This window comes from Poecilia latipinna, unplaced genomic scaffold (genome assembly GCF_001443285.1).
Source record: "Poecilia latipinna isolate Pla-1442-1.1 unplaced genomic scaffold, P_latipinna-1.0 Scaffold389, whole genome shotgun sequence".
Classification (NCBI taxonomy): domain Eukaryota; kingdom Metazoa; phylum Chordata; class Actinopteri; order Cyprinodontiformes; family Poeciliidae; genus Poecilia; species Poecilia latipinna.
The window spans coordinates 92,460-112,878 of record NW_015113005.1 but is presented as its reverse complement, the minus strand read 5'-3'; the positions used below and the strand labels follow the sequence as shown (position 1 = coordinate 112,878).

General features: G+C 36.7%; 1 protein-coding gene across 1 annotated transcript in view; it reads left to right on the top strand.

Moving 5' to 3' along the window:
• LOC106950280 (O-acetyl-ADP-ribose deacetylase MACROD2-like) overlaps positions 1–20,419 on the top strand; it is a 262,373-nt gene that overhangs the window by 183,632 nt on the left and 58,322 nt on the right. The window contains exon 7 of the mRNA XM_015037030.1: positions 17,230–17,351. Coding sequence (XP_014892516.1) covers positions 17,230–17,351 — 122 coding nt within the window. The remainder of the gene's footprint in view (positions 1–17,229; positions 17,352–20,419) is intronic.

Here is a 20,419-nt window from a genome sequence, read left to right as displayed (position 1 = left end):
TGTCCGTCGTTAGATTCCCTTTCTCTTCAGTCAGCTGTGAAGAACCATTTTCAGTTCTGCCTGAGCAGCCGCACTGCTATATAAAATGGTTTTAACTTGCTCCTCAGCGTTTCATTTTATATCCAGAACTGATTTGCTTTGAAAATGCAGTATCTGGCCGATCTGTCTCCGTATTTGGGTGCTTCAGCCTGGATTAAAGAGATTTTTTTTTCTCCCCAAAGCATGGTCTGACAGCCAAATCTTACCTTGATAGAAAATAGTCTAGTCTTAAAAGATAAAATATCTAAGCTGTGTCCTTTTTGAGCACTATTAATTACTTGTTGGAAGGAAAGGTTATGGGTGACATAAATCAAAATAAATCCTCTTATGCTAAGACAAGCATATTACCCCGAAGTAATTAGTGATTTTATGTGTATCTACTGTTTTTTTTTTTTTTTTTTTTCCTATTTCTTAATGTGTTTGTTTAAAATGGAAATCAGATGGGAAGGCATATTTTAAAGGTCACTACTTTAGTATAGGCATCTGCTAGATCTGGCAGAATGAGATCTCCTTTTTTGCTCCGAGGCTTTAGGCTAAATGATTTTTATAGCAGAGTCAAACTGATGACTGATTACTCAGCTCACCTTGTGAAACTTGGAAGTAAAAAGATAAATAAAATCACTCTCCATCTTCTGTCTACCATCCAGGTCTAATGTATATGAGTAATTTAGGAGCCAGTGTATATTAAGTAAGCATGAAAAGATTTGCAATTTTAAAAACTACAACATGTTCAGATTAAAAAAAATAAAATAAAAAAAAATAAAAAAAATCCCCCAATATATTCAGAAGGCAACTACAAAGTATTAGGAACATTGTAGGAAAAAACAAACAAACAAAAATAAAAAACACAATAATATGACCACAGAGGAGTAAATTTTAATTACTAATAGACTTAGACATTTCTAGATCAATGTTGCATAATTATGAGAAAAGTATTATGTCAAAAGAAGAATTAAAACAATCTATGATTAAATGCATTAATGTATGATATTCTCTGACATTGTAAAGCTAGAAATTTGTGGGACAAAAAAATAAATAAATCAGGAACAAAACTAATGGGTGTGTTTTTTTTTTTTTTTTTGTTGTCAAGGAAAGTATTTTGACAAATTGTCTCAAGTATTTTAAAAGACAACCTGTCTGTGTTGGTAAGAGAGTTGCAATGTGACTGAGAGTAGGGAAAATATCACTATAAAATTAATAACGATAATGTCTTTAACAACTTTTTGTTGCTGGAAAACTGAAAAATGCTGCTGGTTCCACTTTTAATTTAATACATTAAGCTTGTAATAATATATTTTTCAAACATTTCAAAGTATAATAATGTTAACATTCAGTAATTTCCACTGAAGGTATTCCTCCCATTGAATAGGTACTATTTAGTTTCGTTAATACCCTGTAATAACTGGGCCTGCAGCTCTGCAAAGACCACACATACAGAAACTGCCCGTGCCAATCTTGTATAGTAGTCCAAATTATCTCATTAATCCCAGGTGTCGTTTCAAAGTAAGACAAATGTTCGTGCACCATGTGTCTCTCATTGCCAAAATGCTCCAAAGAACAAGAGGCTGTTGTGCAGAAGACAGGGCTGCTATAAATTATACGAGCTGAGGCTGGGAAGAGCAACAGACTCAGGTCCATCATTGTCCTAACCTTAATCTCACAGTCCTTGCAGTGTATATATGTGTGTGCGCTACTAGGCCCCCCTATGTTTGTTAATCACATGGAAACATCACCGGACTGCCTGTGCCATCAAAGCTCACCCTAAAGTGCACCCTGCATTAGGAGACATGTTAGTAGTTGGAGCCCCAGTTTGTTATCTTCTGTTTGCTTTCTTTATCCTCCAGAGAATGTCTTGAAAAGTTCAGGGACTCGGTGTGTCTGTGAAAAAGCTGAAAAAAAAAAGAACCCAACTACTTGCTTCCTCTTTTGCATCAAAGCTTCCCACTCAGTCATTTTTATTTTTCGTGATACGAGTTATTGATTTTACATTTTGTCCTGCATACAATTATACAACTGGGAATTAAATACTCTTTTTACAAGTCGTCTTATAATTATTGTTAATGCACGTTTCATGCAGTTGCAAGGTCAAACTCTAAGTTTAGTCTAATGCTTAGAAAGACTCCATAAATAGATGCATTTCAGCTTTTTCCCCTGCTACTAAAAGGAAAGAGTTTATACAGTATGTGCTTTAATAAAAGCTTCTCCCTGGTGAGGCATTTATGTCAGGGGGTAACAAAGTGAGCATATGCACAGCATGGCCCAGCCTTCGGTGCAAAAATGACTGCATCTTTGATAAATACACACGGCAACCAGGCTGCAATAAAGCAGGTGGGAAGTCAACCGATGCTATGCATGACCTTGCATTCTCAAGACATAAACCTTCGCTAAATTCGGCATCTGAGTGCATTTCATTTTATGACCCTACCAAAAGAGTGATGCAGGAAAATGTGAACAAAAGACGGAAATATAAAACAATAAAGGAAAAAGATTTTGAAAAGCAAACAGCAATTGGCCAGGTTCTAAAAGTGGGTTATTTACATGCAAAGGTAATTTAAAGTGCTTCACACCAAGCCTGTGGAGACATATAAATATCAATAGTAAAAGGGTTGAACTGGTTTTTCCTGAAACAAGACATAAAAATGACAATTAATGAAGTAAGAAAACTAAATTACACAGTTCATTCAATAAAAATAATAAAAAAAATATGGGAGAAGCAGTTCTTCAGTGATGAAGTTTATTAAACATGGCTTCAGATGAAATGACCTAGAGAACAGTATAATGGTTAAAAGTCACATGGACTCAGGCATGAATTAAATAAACCCCAAATTCAGGCTCCTAACATCGAAAAGACATGAAAGACTTTAATTATGAGTAGACCTTGATTTAGGATTAATTGGCCCTTAATAAGAAGCCAGTAGAAGAGGGGGGAGGGAGGGTCATGTTTTGTTTTAAATGTATTTTAAATATTTTATGAATACCTTGTGGTTTTACTGGGAAGGCCATCACTAATCATCTCCAATATTCACATATTACAATACAAAGATGAGTAAGCAAAGCTGCTTTCTCACAAAGTTTAAATCCTCTAAACATAATTAGTTTTTTAAAATAACTTTTGTTCTTTTTCAAATTAAAAAGCAAGGTAAGCACTGACTGTTTCCTTTTTATTTTTTATCAGTGTTGTACCTGTTGACAAGCTAGTTCGGCGCACCCATGTTAAAATCTTTTGTTTATAGTCCACTGTCTAAACATTCTGAAATTACTTCACAGTTATTTTCTTCTTCATTTATCGTATTTTGTTTGCAAAAGGGTTGAAAAATATATAATGGTGTGAGATTATTTACATGTATTTTGTTTGTGTTATTTTGTGCTTCTTGTAACCTGTCCTTTTGATTTTCTTAAACTGTATATTTTTATACTCAAAAATCCCAAAATAGGTGGAAAAAAAAAAGCAAGGCGAATCTAAGACTTTTGGCTTGAAAGCAGATTATTAAGAATATATAATTATGGTAACTTTAAAAACATTACAAAGTCGGTGCTTCTCTTTAATAAAATGTTGATAATGTTTAAGCATATAAGCTGATAACATGCTGTTATTTTAGCTGCTGACCTGTTCAGCTACTTACTTGTAAATTGACCTGAAAGAAAAGTTAGAAGTGAAATAGTGCATTAAGTTGTAGCAATCAGCCTGTGTGCTCCTCCCGTTAGCCGCCAACTAACATGGAGATTCATGCTTAGTGGCAAAAATATTGGAATGCAAAAATAAAACGGTTTAACCTATTTAGATATTTAGGACATGATATTTTAGTTTAACTCTCTGCGTTTAAATCATGGAAGAATTGTAGCCAATCATAAAACGGCATCGCTCAGTTCAAAGTTCTCAAAAAGGTGAGCCGGGTACAGTATTTATCACACTGCCTGGCCAAAATAAAAGTCACCAACCTCCTAATTCCCCCCAAAAACAAATACCCTGTTATTTAATAACACTGTAATTAGACTCAATAACGCCAATACCAATGCAACATCTAATATAACATCTTTTGAGAGCAGCATCGCTGTTGTGACACAGAAAATGAAACTTTGCTGAAAGATGTCAAGATTCTTTTTTAGTGTGAAAAAGAATGTTGTGTTTTTTTATTAAAATATTTTACTCTGAAGTCAGTATGAGATATTTTGCCTCATTCTCTAAGTTTTGAAGAGGAAGTTCCTTATCTCAGCATGCATCCAACAACTTAAAATATACAGTGAAGTGAGCCATTTATTATATTAAACACCTAATATAAAGAATTTGGAGTTAGTACTTTCGGCTGGTTTAAGATGTTTGTTTTCCTTATATATTATTGCAAGACATTCAGTCTCTGATAAAATTCTGCCACACAATCTTTTCAACCTCACAGTGCATGTGTGCTTACTTACTGTGTGGTAACCTCAAAAGTCTTCCACCATGTTTGATCTGTACCGTACCATATGGCCATGTTTTATATGAGTAATGTATTCCCATAAGATCATGTTTCTTGTAGGTTTCAGTGGTGTTGCACTAGAAAACATTCAGTACAGTGTGTATGTGTTCTGCACCCTTTGAAATATTATGTGGCAGGTGTACCACTGCTAGGTAGCTACTCCCCAGAGGAGTTTGGTCTCGGTTCTGCGTCTTCCACATGGGGCCCTGAAACTGTCTCTGTGGGTGTGAGGAAGGCAAGAGGATAAGGAGGGCTGAGAGAGAGGAGGAGCTTGAAAATTGCCACTGTTTCTTCAGATGGAGCTACGGCAGAAATTGTTTTGACACAGTGCCTACCAAACAGATTCATGTCTCTAACTTTTTATTTTTGCATTTTGTCACATTTCATCTGTGAATCTCAACATATATTCTGGGGCATTTGTGTTGCAGACAAACCAAAGGTAGCTAATAATTTTAAAGTGGAAGGAAAATAACACAAGGTCTTTAATTGCTTTGACCAACTAAACCCTAAAAAAATGTGGCATGGATGCATATTGGGCCCTCTTTACTCAGATACTCCTAAATATATACCAATGCAACCGGTTGAGCCTTTAGAATGAGCCTAATTAGGTGCGTAATTTAATATCGGTGTATATTCATATTTTGGTCCACATGCAAAAACATGTCAGTGAACACATGCCATGCCCATGAGGAAACATGGCTCCAATATTAGCTCATCAGCAAAGCTCTGTAAAACTTGACTGCATGCTAGTGAGGCAGTTTCATTATTTAATTCAAGTATATAGGACAAGGGATACATCTAAAAGTTGCAGGACTCCATCCATTTAGGACTGCAGTTTGAACTTTAGAGTTTTATCGATTGAAAAGCTTATAATGTTTCCTGTAAAACAGCAGATTGCATGCTGTTAAAAAAGTAAGCTAACAGTAGCTTCTTTCTGTCTGTGTGTGTGTGTGTGTGTGTGTGTGTGTGTGTGTGTGTGTGTGTGCATGTGCGTGCGTGCGTGTGGGTGGTCAAAAGCACAACAAATGGTGTTCTCTTGTGATGTGGAAGAAAAACTTAGTCCACGTTATTCAGCCAACTGGTTTGGTGTTGAGGGAGATAGTTTGTTGAGATTAGCCTTGTACGTAAACTGGAGACACTACGAATACGTGAGAAATGAGTTCCATCCTGGATGTGAAAATAGTTTATAAACAAGTTGTCGGTTTGATGAAGCTTTCATTTATTTGAAACCGAGAACAGGGAAAAAAAAAACAAAAAGTTGGCTTGCATGACCGAACATCTCTTCCCTAACCTTGCTGTCTAATTCTTTGTTTCCTTTTTGAACACTGGAAGCCAGTGGGCAAAATGTTATTTATGATAGTAGCAAATGCTATTTGTCTTCCTCTTCCCTTTTCTGTGTGGATTCATATGAAATGTATTTTTCTTCACACTAATAAAGCACAAGAACCTTTCGGAACCTTTTTCATTTAAATAACTGTGTCCCATTCTCGTAGCGACAAGCCTCCGTCCAGCCCCAGGGAGAGCAGAGCTCTTTAAGCATGAGCAGTTGCAGCCCCCTGCAGTTTTTCTTATTGAAGCCTTGTGAATGTCAGGACGTTAGTAACCACTTGCCTTTTTTTTTTAATATGTGGTAACAGGATTTTCAAAGGCCTTGTGGCATCATACTACTTTGAACTTCAAAAATAAGAGTGAACTAAAGAAAGAAAAAGTCCTCCTCAGTGCTTTAGGGCCATATTTTGGGTCTACATTTCCCAAGATTGTCGAGTTCGTCATCCATTTGAAAAAAAAAGCTTCAGGTCAGAAGCTCTGATTAACAAAAACAGTTATACGCTTCAGGCTGTTTATAAAAATTCCCCATGTTTTAAAAACTGCAAACTAAAGCTGGAATCCTGCAAAAGTTGAAAGGAGCATAAATATTGGATAATGAAAATTGATTGAGTGTTTTTATAACTTTCAGCCTATTTGAATATTATGTTTACTGCTGGAGTAAACCTGTCAATGCGTTAAACTGCTGTAAAACTGCTGTAAAAACAAAATTGAATCCCATTTCATGGCACATGTTTCCAACTTTTAATTATTTTCACATCTGTTCTCCATTTTCTTGTTTCACTTTTTTGTAAATATATAGTTTTACTGTTTAAAATTATTTGTCATAGTGATTATTACAAAGATCAACAGCACAATGTCAGAATACTTTGTAATGACTAATAAAATAATACTTCAGTTACATCTTAACAAAATATCTGAAAGTTCAGTAATTCAATTTACATTTTTACAGAGTATTATTCATCCTTTAAAACTATGAATTTTCATAATCAAGGCTTACATCTAACAAATATTGGGTGTCAAACATTAACTCAGATCAAATCCATTCCATGTCAATTCCCCTAAACAGGTATGCTTTGTTTCACAATCCTCTCTAGGCTGAGACTATGCCTGTTGCTTGTGCATCTTTTACCACCATTCTTTATTCTTCCACTCAACTTTCAGTGTGCGTATATGTCATTGTTCCTTCTGTGCAATGACAGACTGATGGTCAACTATCAAGTTAGCAGTCTTCTCCATGCTTGCCTAAGTCATTTTTATATTTTAAAAAATATTTTCAATTTAATCTGTCATAGGTGTTATTGTAATTATCAAAAAAGCTTTAAGTCCAAAATTGTCCTGAAATGAAATAGACATATCTTTTTGTGTATAATGAATGTATATAGTGACATTAGTTTTTAAAATGGAACTACAGAAAGTAATTAACCTTTTATTGACATTTTAATTCATTGAGATGTATCCATAATTGTAAATCATACTAATTTATGGTGGTTTAGATTCATGCAGATAACAAATACTGATTATTTTTCAAGATATGTAGGGAAGTATTTAGATTACTAAGTTAACCAAACTCTTTGGTCTTGTAATGGAAAATTACCAACTGGTGATTATAAAAAGATGCAGTTCCACAGAGGAATATTTGCACACATTCCGTAACCCTTACTTAACCAAACACAGACTTGAATGTGCCTTTGTAATTACTATCATTAGGGTAATTTGGAGAGTGCGTGGCACATGTTGCTGCAATGAAAGCATGCTTAATGTGTTTCCATGCTGTGTCTTTCTCTTCATCAGATCCACATTGGGCACACATGTCCTAATTGAAATGATGGGCTATAACATCTGTGAAGGCCACATCACTTTTGGTCTTCCTTGCAGCTGCGCCGCCGCAACTGTGTATATATTTTTGCGTACTTGTAAATCTTTCTGACATTTAAAGATTCATGAAGCCCAGCTCACCAGCTCAAGGAGCTTGCACATAACCTCGTACAATTGTGATGTATGGCCGCGGCTGTTTAGCTCCTTAATCTGACAAAAATGTTTGATGCAGCTGAAGTCAGGTAGTAACACCACAGTCTAATGTTTCACTAGCAAAGATGAAAGGCTGCTCTGATTTTACATCATAGGAATGGAGATTTAAAAGCAAAGGCATTCTGCTACAAGGGCACAAAGATTACTATACTCCACTTTCCTATTGTCTTGTTTTCCTTCTGTTGAATGCAAATCTAGTAAGCCTACCTATACTTTACCAATTGATTGCCATCTTTTGTAGATGGTATAGTCTTTATTTGTATTTTGCCTACAACATGAATGTGGATGGACATTTTTACAAAACAGTAGCACACTGTGTCTCAGTTCTGAGCTTTGACTTCATACTGTGGGTAGCCATGTAATTCCAGCAGATCCACTACAAACAATTTCAGAGATTTCCTTTTTCTGATTTAATGGCAAAGCTATTGTGGTCTTTGACCTCCATTGCTGCGGTTTCCCTGCTGAAAAATAAGACGCCTGCCACAACATTTCTTTGAGACCCCGTAGGGTCGCAGCCATCACTTTCTGAGCGCACCAGTGGTAGAAAATCACAGCTCAAATTGTGGTTTGAAAAAAGTTTTTAAAGGATTATTTTGATATACACTCACAGGCATATTTTAGTAGATGCACAATACAAGTATCAGATTGAACTTTTGAATTTGGAATTGCAGTAATTATTTGTAGCATTAATTCAACAAGGGGTCAGACTTTCCTCAAAGATTGGGGCAGTATGTGATTTAGAGGTGGAGCGGCCGCTCAATACACGGATGCTATTAGTCAGCAACGCAGTTATCTGTGGTTCAGACGACTGCCTTCGCTACAGATCTTCTCTTCTTGTCTCTCAGTCCATTTCCTGTCCAATATACTGCAAATAAAGGTCACTAGTGCCAAGAAACCTTCAAAAACCACTCCTTAGAGATTTTGCTCTATATTTACATAAAAGCATCTCAGTTCCTGCACATTCGTCAGCTGCACATCCACAATGTGAATCTCCTGTTCCTCCCCATCATGAAACTACTCTGTTGGATTGAAGTCTGGTGACTCTCCACACTACTGTCATGTTCAAGAAATCAGTTTCAGGTGATTTTGAGCTTCTTGATTGCATTATTTTGCTCTTTGAAACAATCAGAAAAGGGGCTGTGAAATTTGTATAGCGTCAGAAATTGGTGTGTAAACAGTATTATAGCATGGCTCTGTCTTACCCTGAATCGAAGTGTCAAGCTAGTGATGATGGGATATGATCTGGGGCATATTTTCTCGACCAAATGCAAGGCCGCTAATACCACTATTTGGATGCCACACATTGCCCGAATATTTTTGCTGACCATATTTGTCCCTTTATTTATCTTCTGTAACTCCCAGCAGGACAATGCACCATGTCATTAAGAAACTGTCAACTGGTTTCTTAAACATGACAAGTGTAATGTAATCAAATGACTGCTGAGTCACCAGATATTTGTTCCACTGAGCACCTTTGAGACATGTTGGAATGGGAGGTTTATATCATGGATGTCAAGTGGACAAATCTGCAGGTACTACATGACAATGTCATGTCAACATGCCCTAAAACTTCAATAATCTTTCCAGTATCATCTTTATTTTAGAAGTAAAGCAAAAAAAAAAAAGTATTCCAACTCATAAATAGGAAAGTGCTTCACATCTCTCAACCCACGGTGCATCACAGAGAACATCAGCCAGCATACATTGCTGTCAATTTTTAACTTTTCGCCTCTGACACTTTGTAGCCACTGATGGTGAATCCTGCCACTATCCTCTTTCTTCTATAACTGCTTACTTTTCAGTGTATATTGGGTATGAGCCTGTTTGTTACAAACACTCCTGTAACATATTTGTCCTCCTCTAGCTCCGACTGGCTTAGATTTTTATCCAATCACCGACTAATCAATCCCCTATAAATCAATGCAACTGAGTTGTTCAAAACACGGTCAAGATGGTGAACATCATGTCCTGACATGATTAGCACAAATTTCTAAGTAACAAAAAAAAAAAAAAAAGATAAAAATATTGATACTATTCAAGAAATTTTATTTCAAGTAGATGAGAATTCAGACATTCTCAAAAATATCTCATTCAATTACTTCTTTTTTTGTTTTGTTGCTTTTTTCCAAAAAAAAAAAAAAAAAAAAAACAAACTATAAGATTTTGTGTCATTGCAAACATTTAGTAAATGCTTTGAAAGGGTGAAAAACGATCACGCAGCAAGCTGTTAGGAGCGTGTCACCTGGCAGTTCATTCATGCTCTGGGAAATGTTATGGTAAGCCCAGAACAGTGGAAACAGCCGGCAGTGCTGCTTGGTGACTTTCTGCCTTTGTCTTCGCTCTGCTTTTCTCCCCATCGTCCCTGCAGACCCTACCTAGGCCGTTCTTACAGCATGTGTACAGCAAAACAATCAGTGCAACCCCGGTGTCCTTCAGCATGTGGTCAACATGTACACGCACACACACACACACACACACACACATACTCGACATGCGTCCAGATTTCATACACACACTTACACTTCTCACTTTTTTTCAGTTTAGTAAAAGCTGTAAAAATAAAAACCTGCAGGCTGAGAGATGGCTTTCACATTAAGTGGTATTTTCTTTCGCTCAAAGAGCTTCTTGACATTTAAATGCTGTGCAGTCTGTATTTGTACTCTACCTCACTTCCCCTTGAATGTGTTCACACAGTATATAAATATATATATATATATATATATATATATATATATATATATATATATATAATCCTGTCTAGTTTTAATTCTCTATTTCATTTTATTTCATTTAATTGCCATGTCTAACAATCGATAGAAACATCATTTTTTTACGTTTCTATCGTGGAGAACGGTCATCCACTCCCATAGCAGAAAGAATGGCACCTTTATATTGTCAGTGTAATCTTTCATGTTAAAATAATAGTTATGCAACAAACAGCAAGATCTGAAACAGGTCAGTGAAAACAATTTTTGTTCTTTCTCAGTACATAAAGTAATCATTGGTCACTGAGGAAAAAGCATTCCTGTCATATTGCATGAGAGTGTGATGGTCTGTCATCATCCTTTTGTACCTGCACCCCCCCTTTTGCTCTTTACACTTCAGCCCATTTTAGTGTGAAAGCACATCAGTGACACTCGCCACGGAAAAGCACTTTGAAAGCAAAGAGTATGAATAATCACTAAGAAACCCTTAATCCATTTTTAAAAAGGGAATATTAATGCACTAACAACTGTACCTGCTCAGTATGGCGCAGATAATTCCAGATCTCTAAAAAAAAGAAAAAGAAAAAGAAAAAAAAAAAAGCCTTGTTTCATACGGGTGCTTCAGTGGCCATCAGGGGGATCACTTTGCACTCCCGTCACCATGACAACACTGGGTCCATGTCCGAGTGGGTGTACACACTTCATTTGGTAATCCTCTGCGACCGACACGGGGGACAGCTGTGCTCATGCTGAGAGGGTCTCGATAAGCAATCATATGAAAATACATGTTGTTGTTTTTTTTTTTTGTTGTTTTTTTCCAAATGTGGTTACCCTTACTAGGTATTGTACTTTTTGTTTCCAGAAAGTTCACTTTTACTGTGAAGGATTTGCAACAGTTGACAGTTGTTTAGAATCATGGTGCTCCATTCACACTATGCAGCGCTGTTCAGATGTAACATCCAAACTCTTAGAAATTTCACTGGAAACATTGATCTCCATGATGAGGTCCCTAAGCTCGTTACATAGCTTTGAAATCTTGTCCTTGCCACAGTTTTTCAGTTTTTAAGCTTTTTTTTTTTTTTGTTGTTGCCATTATTCAATAGTAGCTTGACAGGAAGTAGGAGAGAGAGAAAGAGAGAGAGAGGAGTATCATCTTATACTACTTCTTATAGGAATACGCTTGCCTCAGTGAGTTTTATGGTTTGATGGCTTGTAATAAATGCAGCCTACATAGAAGTTATTATTTTCAGAATACCTAGATTGTCTTTATTTTAAGTGAATGAGACAGTTATCATCTAACTCAGTGAAGTAAAAGTACATGATTTGACAGATTAGGGTAGTATTGTTCAACTGCAGGGAGTGGAAACACATTTCTGCTCTTGTGTACCTCATTTTTAAACTTCTCTCTAAATGATGTTTCCTCTCCAGTCGTTTGTTTTGGTTTGATGTTTTTAGAGGAAGGAACTTAAAAAAACATCAATATGAATGGCAAACTGCAGCGTGTGTTGCCCTATTTATTGATTTTTTTTTTTGGTCCAATTTGCTCTGAAGCATTGCACTGTTGTAATTTCTTTCAGTCATAAAGAAGACAAACAGTTGCTGAGGGACATGAAGTATCTTTTAGATTTAAAAAAAAAAAGTCCCAGTGTTTCACACCACAAAATGTGTTTTGTTTTCTGCATGTTCATCTTTCTTGAAACATTCCCATTGTTTTTCAATATCACTTTGTCATGGATGTTTTACCCCGTTTGATCAAAAACAATATAGTATGAACTAGAAATTCCTTTTACCTTACAAGATTCTAAGAAATAAACAAAATGCTAATTTAGTTCACAATTCATTTAGACTTAGGTGTTCAGAGGTAGTTAAAGTATGTTCTTTGCAAATCTTTTTAAGACTTGCAAATATAAAATAACAATGTCCAGTATGCAACCAGTTGTGTCACAAATAGCATTGTAGGATAATTTTGGTGGTGGGGGAAAAGTGCAAGCTTTTGGAGCTCTTTAGGATTGTCATGATGAGAAATGGTAACACAGCCTCAAAGTCAGAAACGGCAAGTAAAAATGAAAGATTGATTAGACTCTGAAGTGTTCATCCCGTCCCTGAAATAGCACAGTGCTTCACTTCTAAATGAAGTCTAGATATTTCAGAAGATTTTTTAGCTGCGAAGAAAGTGGCGTCTTTGAAGTGAGCATGTCCCCTTGGTAGTTATTCCTCAGCTCTGGGAGGAGCGGAGGAATATTTTAGTAGGCTTGTCTAAGATGTTCTCACACATGCTCTGCAGCTGGTATATTAAGGGGTCATTCAGTGTCCAGTCTGTCCTGTCCAAGTAGAAAATCACTTTCCACTGGGGATGTCTCTATCATTTTGAAAGAAAAAATAAAAAAGTCCCCCTTCTTGTCCTAGCCTTTTACGGTTAAGAATGTACTAGTATTCCACATTTGATATTCACAATCCCCTTTACAGTTCAGCTGCTAAATGCCAGCAAACACTTAACATGAACTGGAGCATTTGACATTTTAAAGCTGGATGCTGAAATAGTTTAACCTTATGTCATATTTTGTCATGCTAGAATTTGCCTGAGGAGCCACTGGGATTCTGTTTTTACATCATCATGAAGAAAATGTATAAGTTTACAGGTGTACTGCATAAGCAAACTGAACAAATTAGCTGGTAAAACACAAATGTTACAGATCTTTACGTTTTTAATTCCTAACTTTTGGTATTGAAGTGCATCAAAGCCACACATACACTCCAAAGATACTACTGCTCACACCAGGATAACAAACATGTCAATAAACCAACATAATTGACAATAGATGAGAACTTTTTAGCTTTTAATGAAAAGTGAAAGGCATGATGTAATAAAACTACATAAATACATACTTTGTTCTTGTATGATGAAGTCTCCTCAGGAATGGTTATCCAGGCTTGCAGTACAATAAACTTTGGACTCAATTTATACTCAATAATCCTAGAAGTATATTTTACTAAATGCCTGTTCCAAAAGCTTATCTTTCACAAGCATAGGTAAAGCTGCCAAATGTCTAATAAAAATAGTAGACAAAACAATTACTACCATACCATACCAACTTTATTTATAAAGCACTTTAAAACAACCACAGCTGATACAAAGTGCTGTACATTAAAACACAATATAACAATAAAAAAAAAATAAAAACTCTTACAGTTTAAAAACAAACATATAATTTAAAACTAGATCCTGCTGGAGTTGAAAGCCAAGTAAAATAGATGGGTTTTAAGACGAGCTTTAAAAGTGGACAGTGGAAGGGGCCTCTCTAACGTGCAAAGGCAAGTCATTCCACAACTTAGGACCCATGACAGAGAAAGCTCTGTCCCCTTTGAGCTTCCTTCTTGATCTCAGCTGATCTGCGGACCTGAGAGACCGATAGGGTATATAGTGGTGAAGAAGCTCAGAGAGGTCAGCCGTGGCAAGATTATGCAGTGATTTAAAAACAAACATAATAATTTTAAAATGAATCCTAAAATATACAGGCAGCCAGTGAAGTGAGGCCAGGACAGGGGTCACATGCTCTCTCTTTCGAGTTCCTGTCAAAAGTCGTGCAGCAGCATTCTGAACCAGCTGCAGATGTGAGAGCAGCGACTGACCGACTCCCAGATATAGTGAGTTACAGCAATCCAGTCTGTAACTCACTATAGCAAAGCAAAATAAAAAAAAACATAATAAAGCTGAACATTTCTTTTTTAAATACTGTGAGGGGATCCTCGGTGGGAATAAATGTGAGGAAGTTGGGTAATTATATTCATTTATTTTCCAGGTAAGCTGGATGTTCAGGGACATGAGGGAGGTTGGAGCCTATCCCAGCTGTCCCTGAGCTGAAGGCGGGGGTACGCCCTGAACAGACCACCGGTTTATAACATGGACACACAAAAGAGATAGAGTCACACACTCACTCCTGCAGCCAGTTTAAAATAAAAAATTAACCCCATGTGCATGTTTTGTAATAGTGATAACCACTACTACACGATACCAACACTGTGGCATGACACCATCATGCAAATCAGAACAGTTTAACGGTGTTTAATAACAAAAACATCCAATATCCTTTGACTTTTTTTGACAAAATGTGGTCTTGATTAAGGAGATCTACCAAGGAAAATGTCATTAAATTTAGGTGCTCATCAATATTGTATTTACTATTTTTGAATAGAGCATTGACCATTAGAGATATGAAATAGTCTTGTTTTTTTTTTATATGAATGACAAATATTTTTATTAATTTTTCCTACAGGTTGGAATGTAATTCCTTCTGGATCTTTACAAAGATCCTAAAGAACCTTTCACAGGACTAGTAGACTGACTGTCCCTTCTTTGGAAGCCCTCCCTTGATACAAGGCTGTATAAATATTTATTTAACGTAAAATTGCTTAAGAAAAAAAAAAAAAAAAAAAAACCAAGAGGAGTTTTTGTGGCAACAACCAAAGGTGTTTAAATTTTCATGAATTCACTAGTACTCTGGTTTTTGGCACTTGTCCACTCTCTAATTGGCATATTGCCTTTTTTGTAGTGTAGAAGTACATGAAATATGCAGGAAAAACAACTTACCACTTGTCCCATTATAACAATGTTGTGCCAGTTTTCCACCTGCTATTGTGGAAAAAAAAAGAAAGAAAATGAAACAGACGGCTCCCTTCCTGTAATGACTCATCTTGGAATGCCTCAAGCCCTTCTTGTTGTTTTACCTCTCGCCGAAACAAAATCTTACCCTGAAAGCAACACGACAGTCATTGCATTTTGTCCTCATGGCCCCTAGAAAACAACAAAAAAAGAGCTGAATATAATGTGTAGCCTTTGGTGTTATTCGAAATGGTGAGAGCCGCTTTACAGTTGCTTACATTGGCAGTGAAAACAGTTTGTGTTTCGTATGAAATATAAATGGGTAAGTTAATGTACAAGCACACATAAGATGACTGCAGGGCTTGCCATGAATAACCTCACCTGAACCAGATCTAAATTCTGTTGCATTCAATATTGCAGTAGCAAAAACAGCACAGGTCGATGCATTAACATGCAAAAGTATGGACGAGAGTTGATCTACATTTAATTCAACATGTGGTGAGATTTACCAGGTTGTTAAGTTAGATGCTGTTTTACATTTGGAAATGAAATCCCCTTTTGACTAAGATGGATAATACCCACAAAAATACAGACACATGAATTATGGTTCACAATCAAATACTGACTACAAACGGTTGAGTTTGAGTGCCTTTTGCAGGTTTCGTCTTTTCAGACCCAAAAAACGTTGGGCATAAGAAACAGCTATTGCCACTTGAACAGTTTGTTGAGACCATGTGTCAATTTGTACCTGTCCTATATAGTTTACTGTAATCTACTGACTGTCTATGGGTAGGAAACGTACTTATTTGACTACAATAAATCATATCTAATAGTAGGAGTCACTCAGAGTAATTTTGATTAAGTTTAATAAGCATCATATATGAGGATTCAGTGCATCCAAAATGAGATCAGAAGAATAATTTGTGGATCTCTACTGATTAAAAAGTCTTCATAAACAAATATCCATCCATAAATCTGTTGTCTGTACCTGCTGAACCTTACAGAGCCTAGTGCCCATCGTTCACTGGGAAAGAGGCAGAAACTAATGTACAACAAGACAAGTCATGCTTTAGATATAAAATTATGCTTTTTTTTTAATGTCCTCAAATCATCAATACACTTAGAGAAACTACATAAAGAAAATGGTAAGTGGTAGAGTAGATGTGTAGGTTTGTTTACAGAAAAGTGGGTTTGGATGAATACTGCAACATATGGGTACCAAATGGGAGTACGAGTTGTGTTGTAATTTTGATGGGGGGAAGTTCTGCTGTGATTTACGCTTGTTGCAGAATACTTTTTTTTTTTAATGACATTGACCCGACCTGTCCGACACCGACAATGCCAACGTTGCAAGGCAGAATGCAGAAGATTACACTTCTGTCAAGTCACCGTTTCGACTGTCTTATTTTCCTGTCATCACGCCTGTGATTCAATTAAGCAGCTGCGTTCCTCAAACCGGCCAAGCCAGTAATGCAGCCAGTGACTGACAGGTGAAGATATTACTTTGTGAGGGGAAAAGAGTACGTGGAGACATCAATAATTGAGAAGATGGCATGAAAGAATCTGTAATTGATTTCCTATCAAAGCATCTGAATTAATGCAGTCTTTTGAGGCAGAGTTGCTTAAATTGTCTACATGAGTGATCGTCTCATTGCGAGGACAAACTTTATTATCTTATCATTTATTTTGATGGTCTTATAGATTCTTAAACCTCAAGCTCAGCTGTCCAGCTGCTATGTAGGGTTTTTTCAAAAACACTTAATACCCATTGTTATAGCTACAAATCGCAGTGGATTTTATTGGAATTTTAAATAACAGACAACACAAAGTTGATTACAACCGCAAGTCTGTTGGGGATGTCTCTACTAATTTGCACATTTAAAGGATGAAATCTTTTGCCAATTCTTCTTCCCAAAATGTCTCAAACTCAGGTCACATCCGATACGAGATGTGGTTTGTTGAAAGAACGGCTTCAGTTGTAAATTCTACTGTCACACAAAAAACTCCCAACTTTTCTTTTATGATTGGTGTTGGCTATTGTTACAGAAAATATTTGCTCTTCCTCCAACAGATGTGATCCACACTGTAGGTCCAGTGGCTAGAGGTCATGTTGGCGATAAAGAGATACAAGATCTTACCTCCTGCTATAAAAACTCCCTGGATTTGGTGAAGGAGTATGACTTGAGGACTGTGGTGAGTACAGTATTTTTTGATTTTCAACCTAGTAAGAGAAACAACATGTTTAAATTCTTCAGAGTTTAAAAAGCACAAAACGGTAGCATTTAAATTTGGAAAAAGTACAGCAGTGGAAGGATTTAGCACTTTTCATTTTAGATACAGTTCTGAAAATTGGCTTAATCTTCTTTGCTTAAACAAAAGGAACAGAAAACAAAGCAGAATGGTAATGTGTTGTCAAATGGAAGCTTTTCATGTAGAAAACTTTGGCATGGCATTTGGAAGATGTTCAAATAAATCATAAGCCTTTGTTTAAGCCTATCTGTCTTTCAACTGTAAATAGCTGTTTGTTTTTCTCTTTGTTTGAGAAGCGACTTTTAAAACTTTACCGCTTGTCACATTTTCAAACGGTGTTAGATAAATTTTTTTTTTTAAATATTTAATAATGTGCAACAAAAAGAAGGTGATTAAGAGGGCATAATTCTTTCAATCTTTCAACCCTTCAAACTTCTTTTCTTTCCTTTTCTTTTAAACACGCACACTTAAAATCAGTATTGAATTATAGAAAATTATGGGGAAATGAAGACAACATTGGCACAGACCACCTAACATGTTTATGTGTGTGGTTTTTTTTTTATGGGAGGCATCTGACAGATTATGCACAAAAAAGTTCTTATTTCATCTTATTGTTAATATTCCTTCTATAGCTCCTTAAGCCTTAATCTCTGTTTCAATCTGAACTTGGCGATGCAGTGTTTTTAGACATTAGACCAATAAGTATCACAGCAAAGAGCCAGAAATCACATTTTCGGTGCCAACCTACTGCCCTGCTGCCTCATCAGAGGCCAATCAGTGGAGGCACTCACCTACAGAGACACATAGATGACTGCCAGTCTCATTAAAAATGATTGTGACAAACCCCTGCTCAGCTGATGACTTATTGTTAGTGACGCTGAATCCTTTACAAACTCCTCTTGGTGGCAATTAAACGGGCTGTGAAACCAAATGTCTGACATACTGTAGGTGCTGTTTAGAAGCGAGTCTGTCTTCTGATTTTGAAGTAGTAATAAGAGTTGTCATTTTTATAAAATATGCACTCCACATCCCGAAGATGTCATTGGTGATTCGTTGGTTAACAGTAATGTCAGTCCATCATTCTGCGTTGAATCTGCAATGTTGGTTCAATGTCCTGTGACTATAATCCATTAGCTTATCATGATTGGCTTGTGATTGTGTGTATTAATGGTACAAGAATGATTTTGAATTTGACAGAGTGCTATACAAGTAGCCATTTACAATAGGACAATATAACAAACTGTGGTACTTACTTATGGTTGGTGATAATGCGTGTTAGTGTATTACATCAATTAGAAATTCATCACAGTATCAAGGTATGTCACAACAGATCCCCGGCTTTGTTGTTTGGGCAGTGCATAGCTGTAAGCTCTCTAGTACCTTCAGCTGGATTCTGATGGTCAGCTGAGCTGTAAACCTTGTCCTGCTAACAGTGCCGCTGCCCAGCCTCCATTTCAAAGCTTATGACATTCCATGCATAAGCTAGTCTCACTGGACTAGCCAGGCTGTCCAATTTTCCTTTGCTACACGTAACATTTGCATGTAGGGAATTCTTAATTAGTTACTTTTTGGTCTCATCTAACCAGGACAGCTTTTCCCACAATTTGTCTGTCCCCTACATGTATTGTACCAAAGAGGTATTCATCAGACTTTCTTTCAACAGCATTTGTGCTGTTGACACTGCCCAGTGTAGTCTCCCACCTGAATTATAGATCTCTGCAGCACATCCAGAGTTACCATGGGGCTCTTACACGCTTCTCTGATCAATGCTCTCCTTGCCTGGCATATTGGTTTTAGATGGACAACTGTGACTAAAAGAGGAAATGGAGGTCATGGGGTTGCATTTTCTAGAACATCGTGCCATTCTATTGTACATTCAAGAAACTATTCTATGATCAGTTGTTATGAAAATGCTTTATATAACAAAATAAATTTGAATTTGCATTTAGCTGTATCTGATGCCTTGAAATTGGCCTCTGTGTCTTTAAGAAGTCAGTGCAGTTTCTGGCACTTCCCCTTCAGCACATCATTGCAACACTCCGTGATGCCATTTACAGTTGTTCTTAGCAACATTGTTTTTTGTGTGAAGAGCTCAGCAAATGTGCCGTCCTACCAGCTGTTTGATAATTGTTGCTGCCTCTAGTCTGGTAGAGCTGTGTGGGGAAGGTGCAGCGAGGGGTGATCTGTGGGTCAAGAGCTCGGTTGGAGACTGAAGCGCTAATGCGGTGATTTGGCTAAACAGGCGGCGCATTGAATGAGCAAGCGCTTAGCCACCCTCAAATGGCTACCATGGGAAATTCTAGGATATTTTTATTTAAATGCATGAATGAATCAAATTAACACCCCTCGTATGTTTTTTGCTGAGGGAATAACATTATAACAGGATATAAAGCTGAAAGAAGTTGCACATTTTGCACCCTTTAAAATATGTCAGTTTGTTCTGTACTCCTCCCATTTGATTGAAGAGTATCCAATGACATTTTCAAACCTTTTTGTTCAGCGCTGTTCTCTAAGGAACCTCCGAGGGCTTCACAGGACACTGGCATTTATCCTAAGATTAATTTACACACATGTGGACTCTGTTTACTTTGTAGTTAGGTTCTGAAGGCAATTGACTGCAAATAATCAGATTAAAGAGAGATAAATAATTGCAAGCCCCACTAGTCAGATTTCTATATTAAAAGATTTCAAACACATCCTTTCACTTCACAGCTATGCGCCGTTTTGTACTGATCAGTCATTCTGAATCTCAACAAAATTTGTTGAAGTTCGTGTCTGCGACATATAAAAATGTGCTTGCATTGTGCAACAGGCATATTTGAGAAGATTGAAGATGCATCATCAGAGTTTCTAGTTTTTAATATCCTAAAAAGTGTTTGATTTTGAAAAAATATATATCTGGGCAAGAGCCACAACAAACACCAGGTAAAAACTAATAAAATGTTATTTTATTTTGATACGTTCTGAGATTCAAAAGCAAACGAGAGCTCCTACTGTGAAGCACTGGGTCC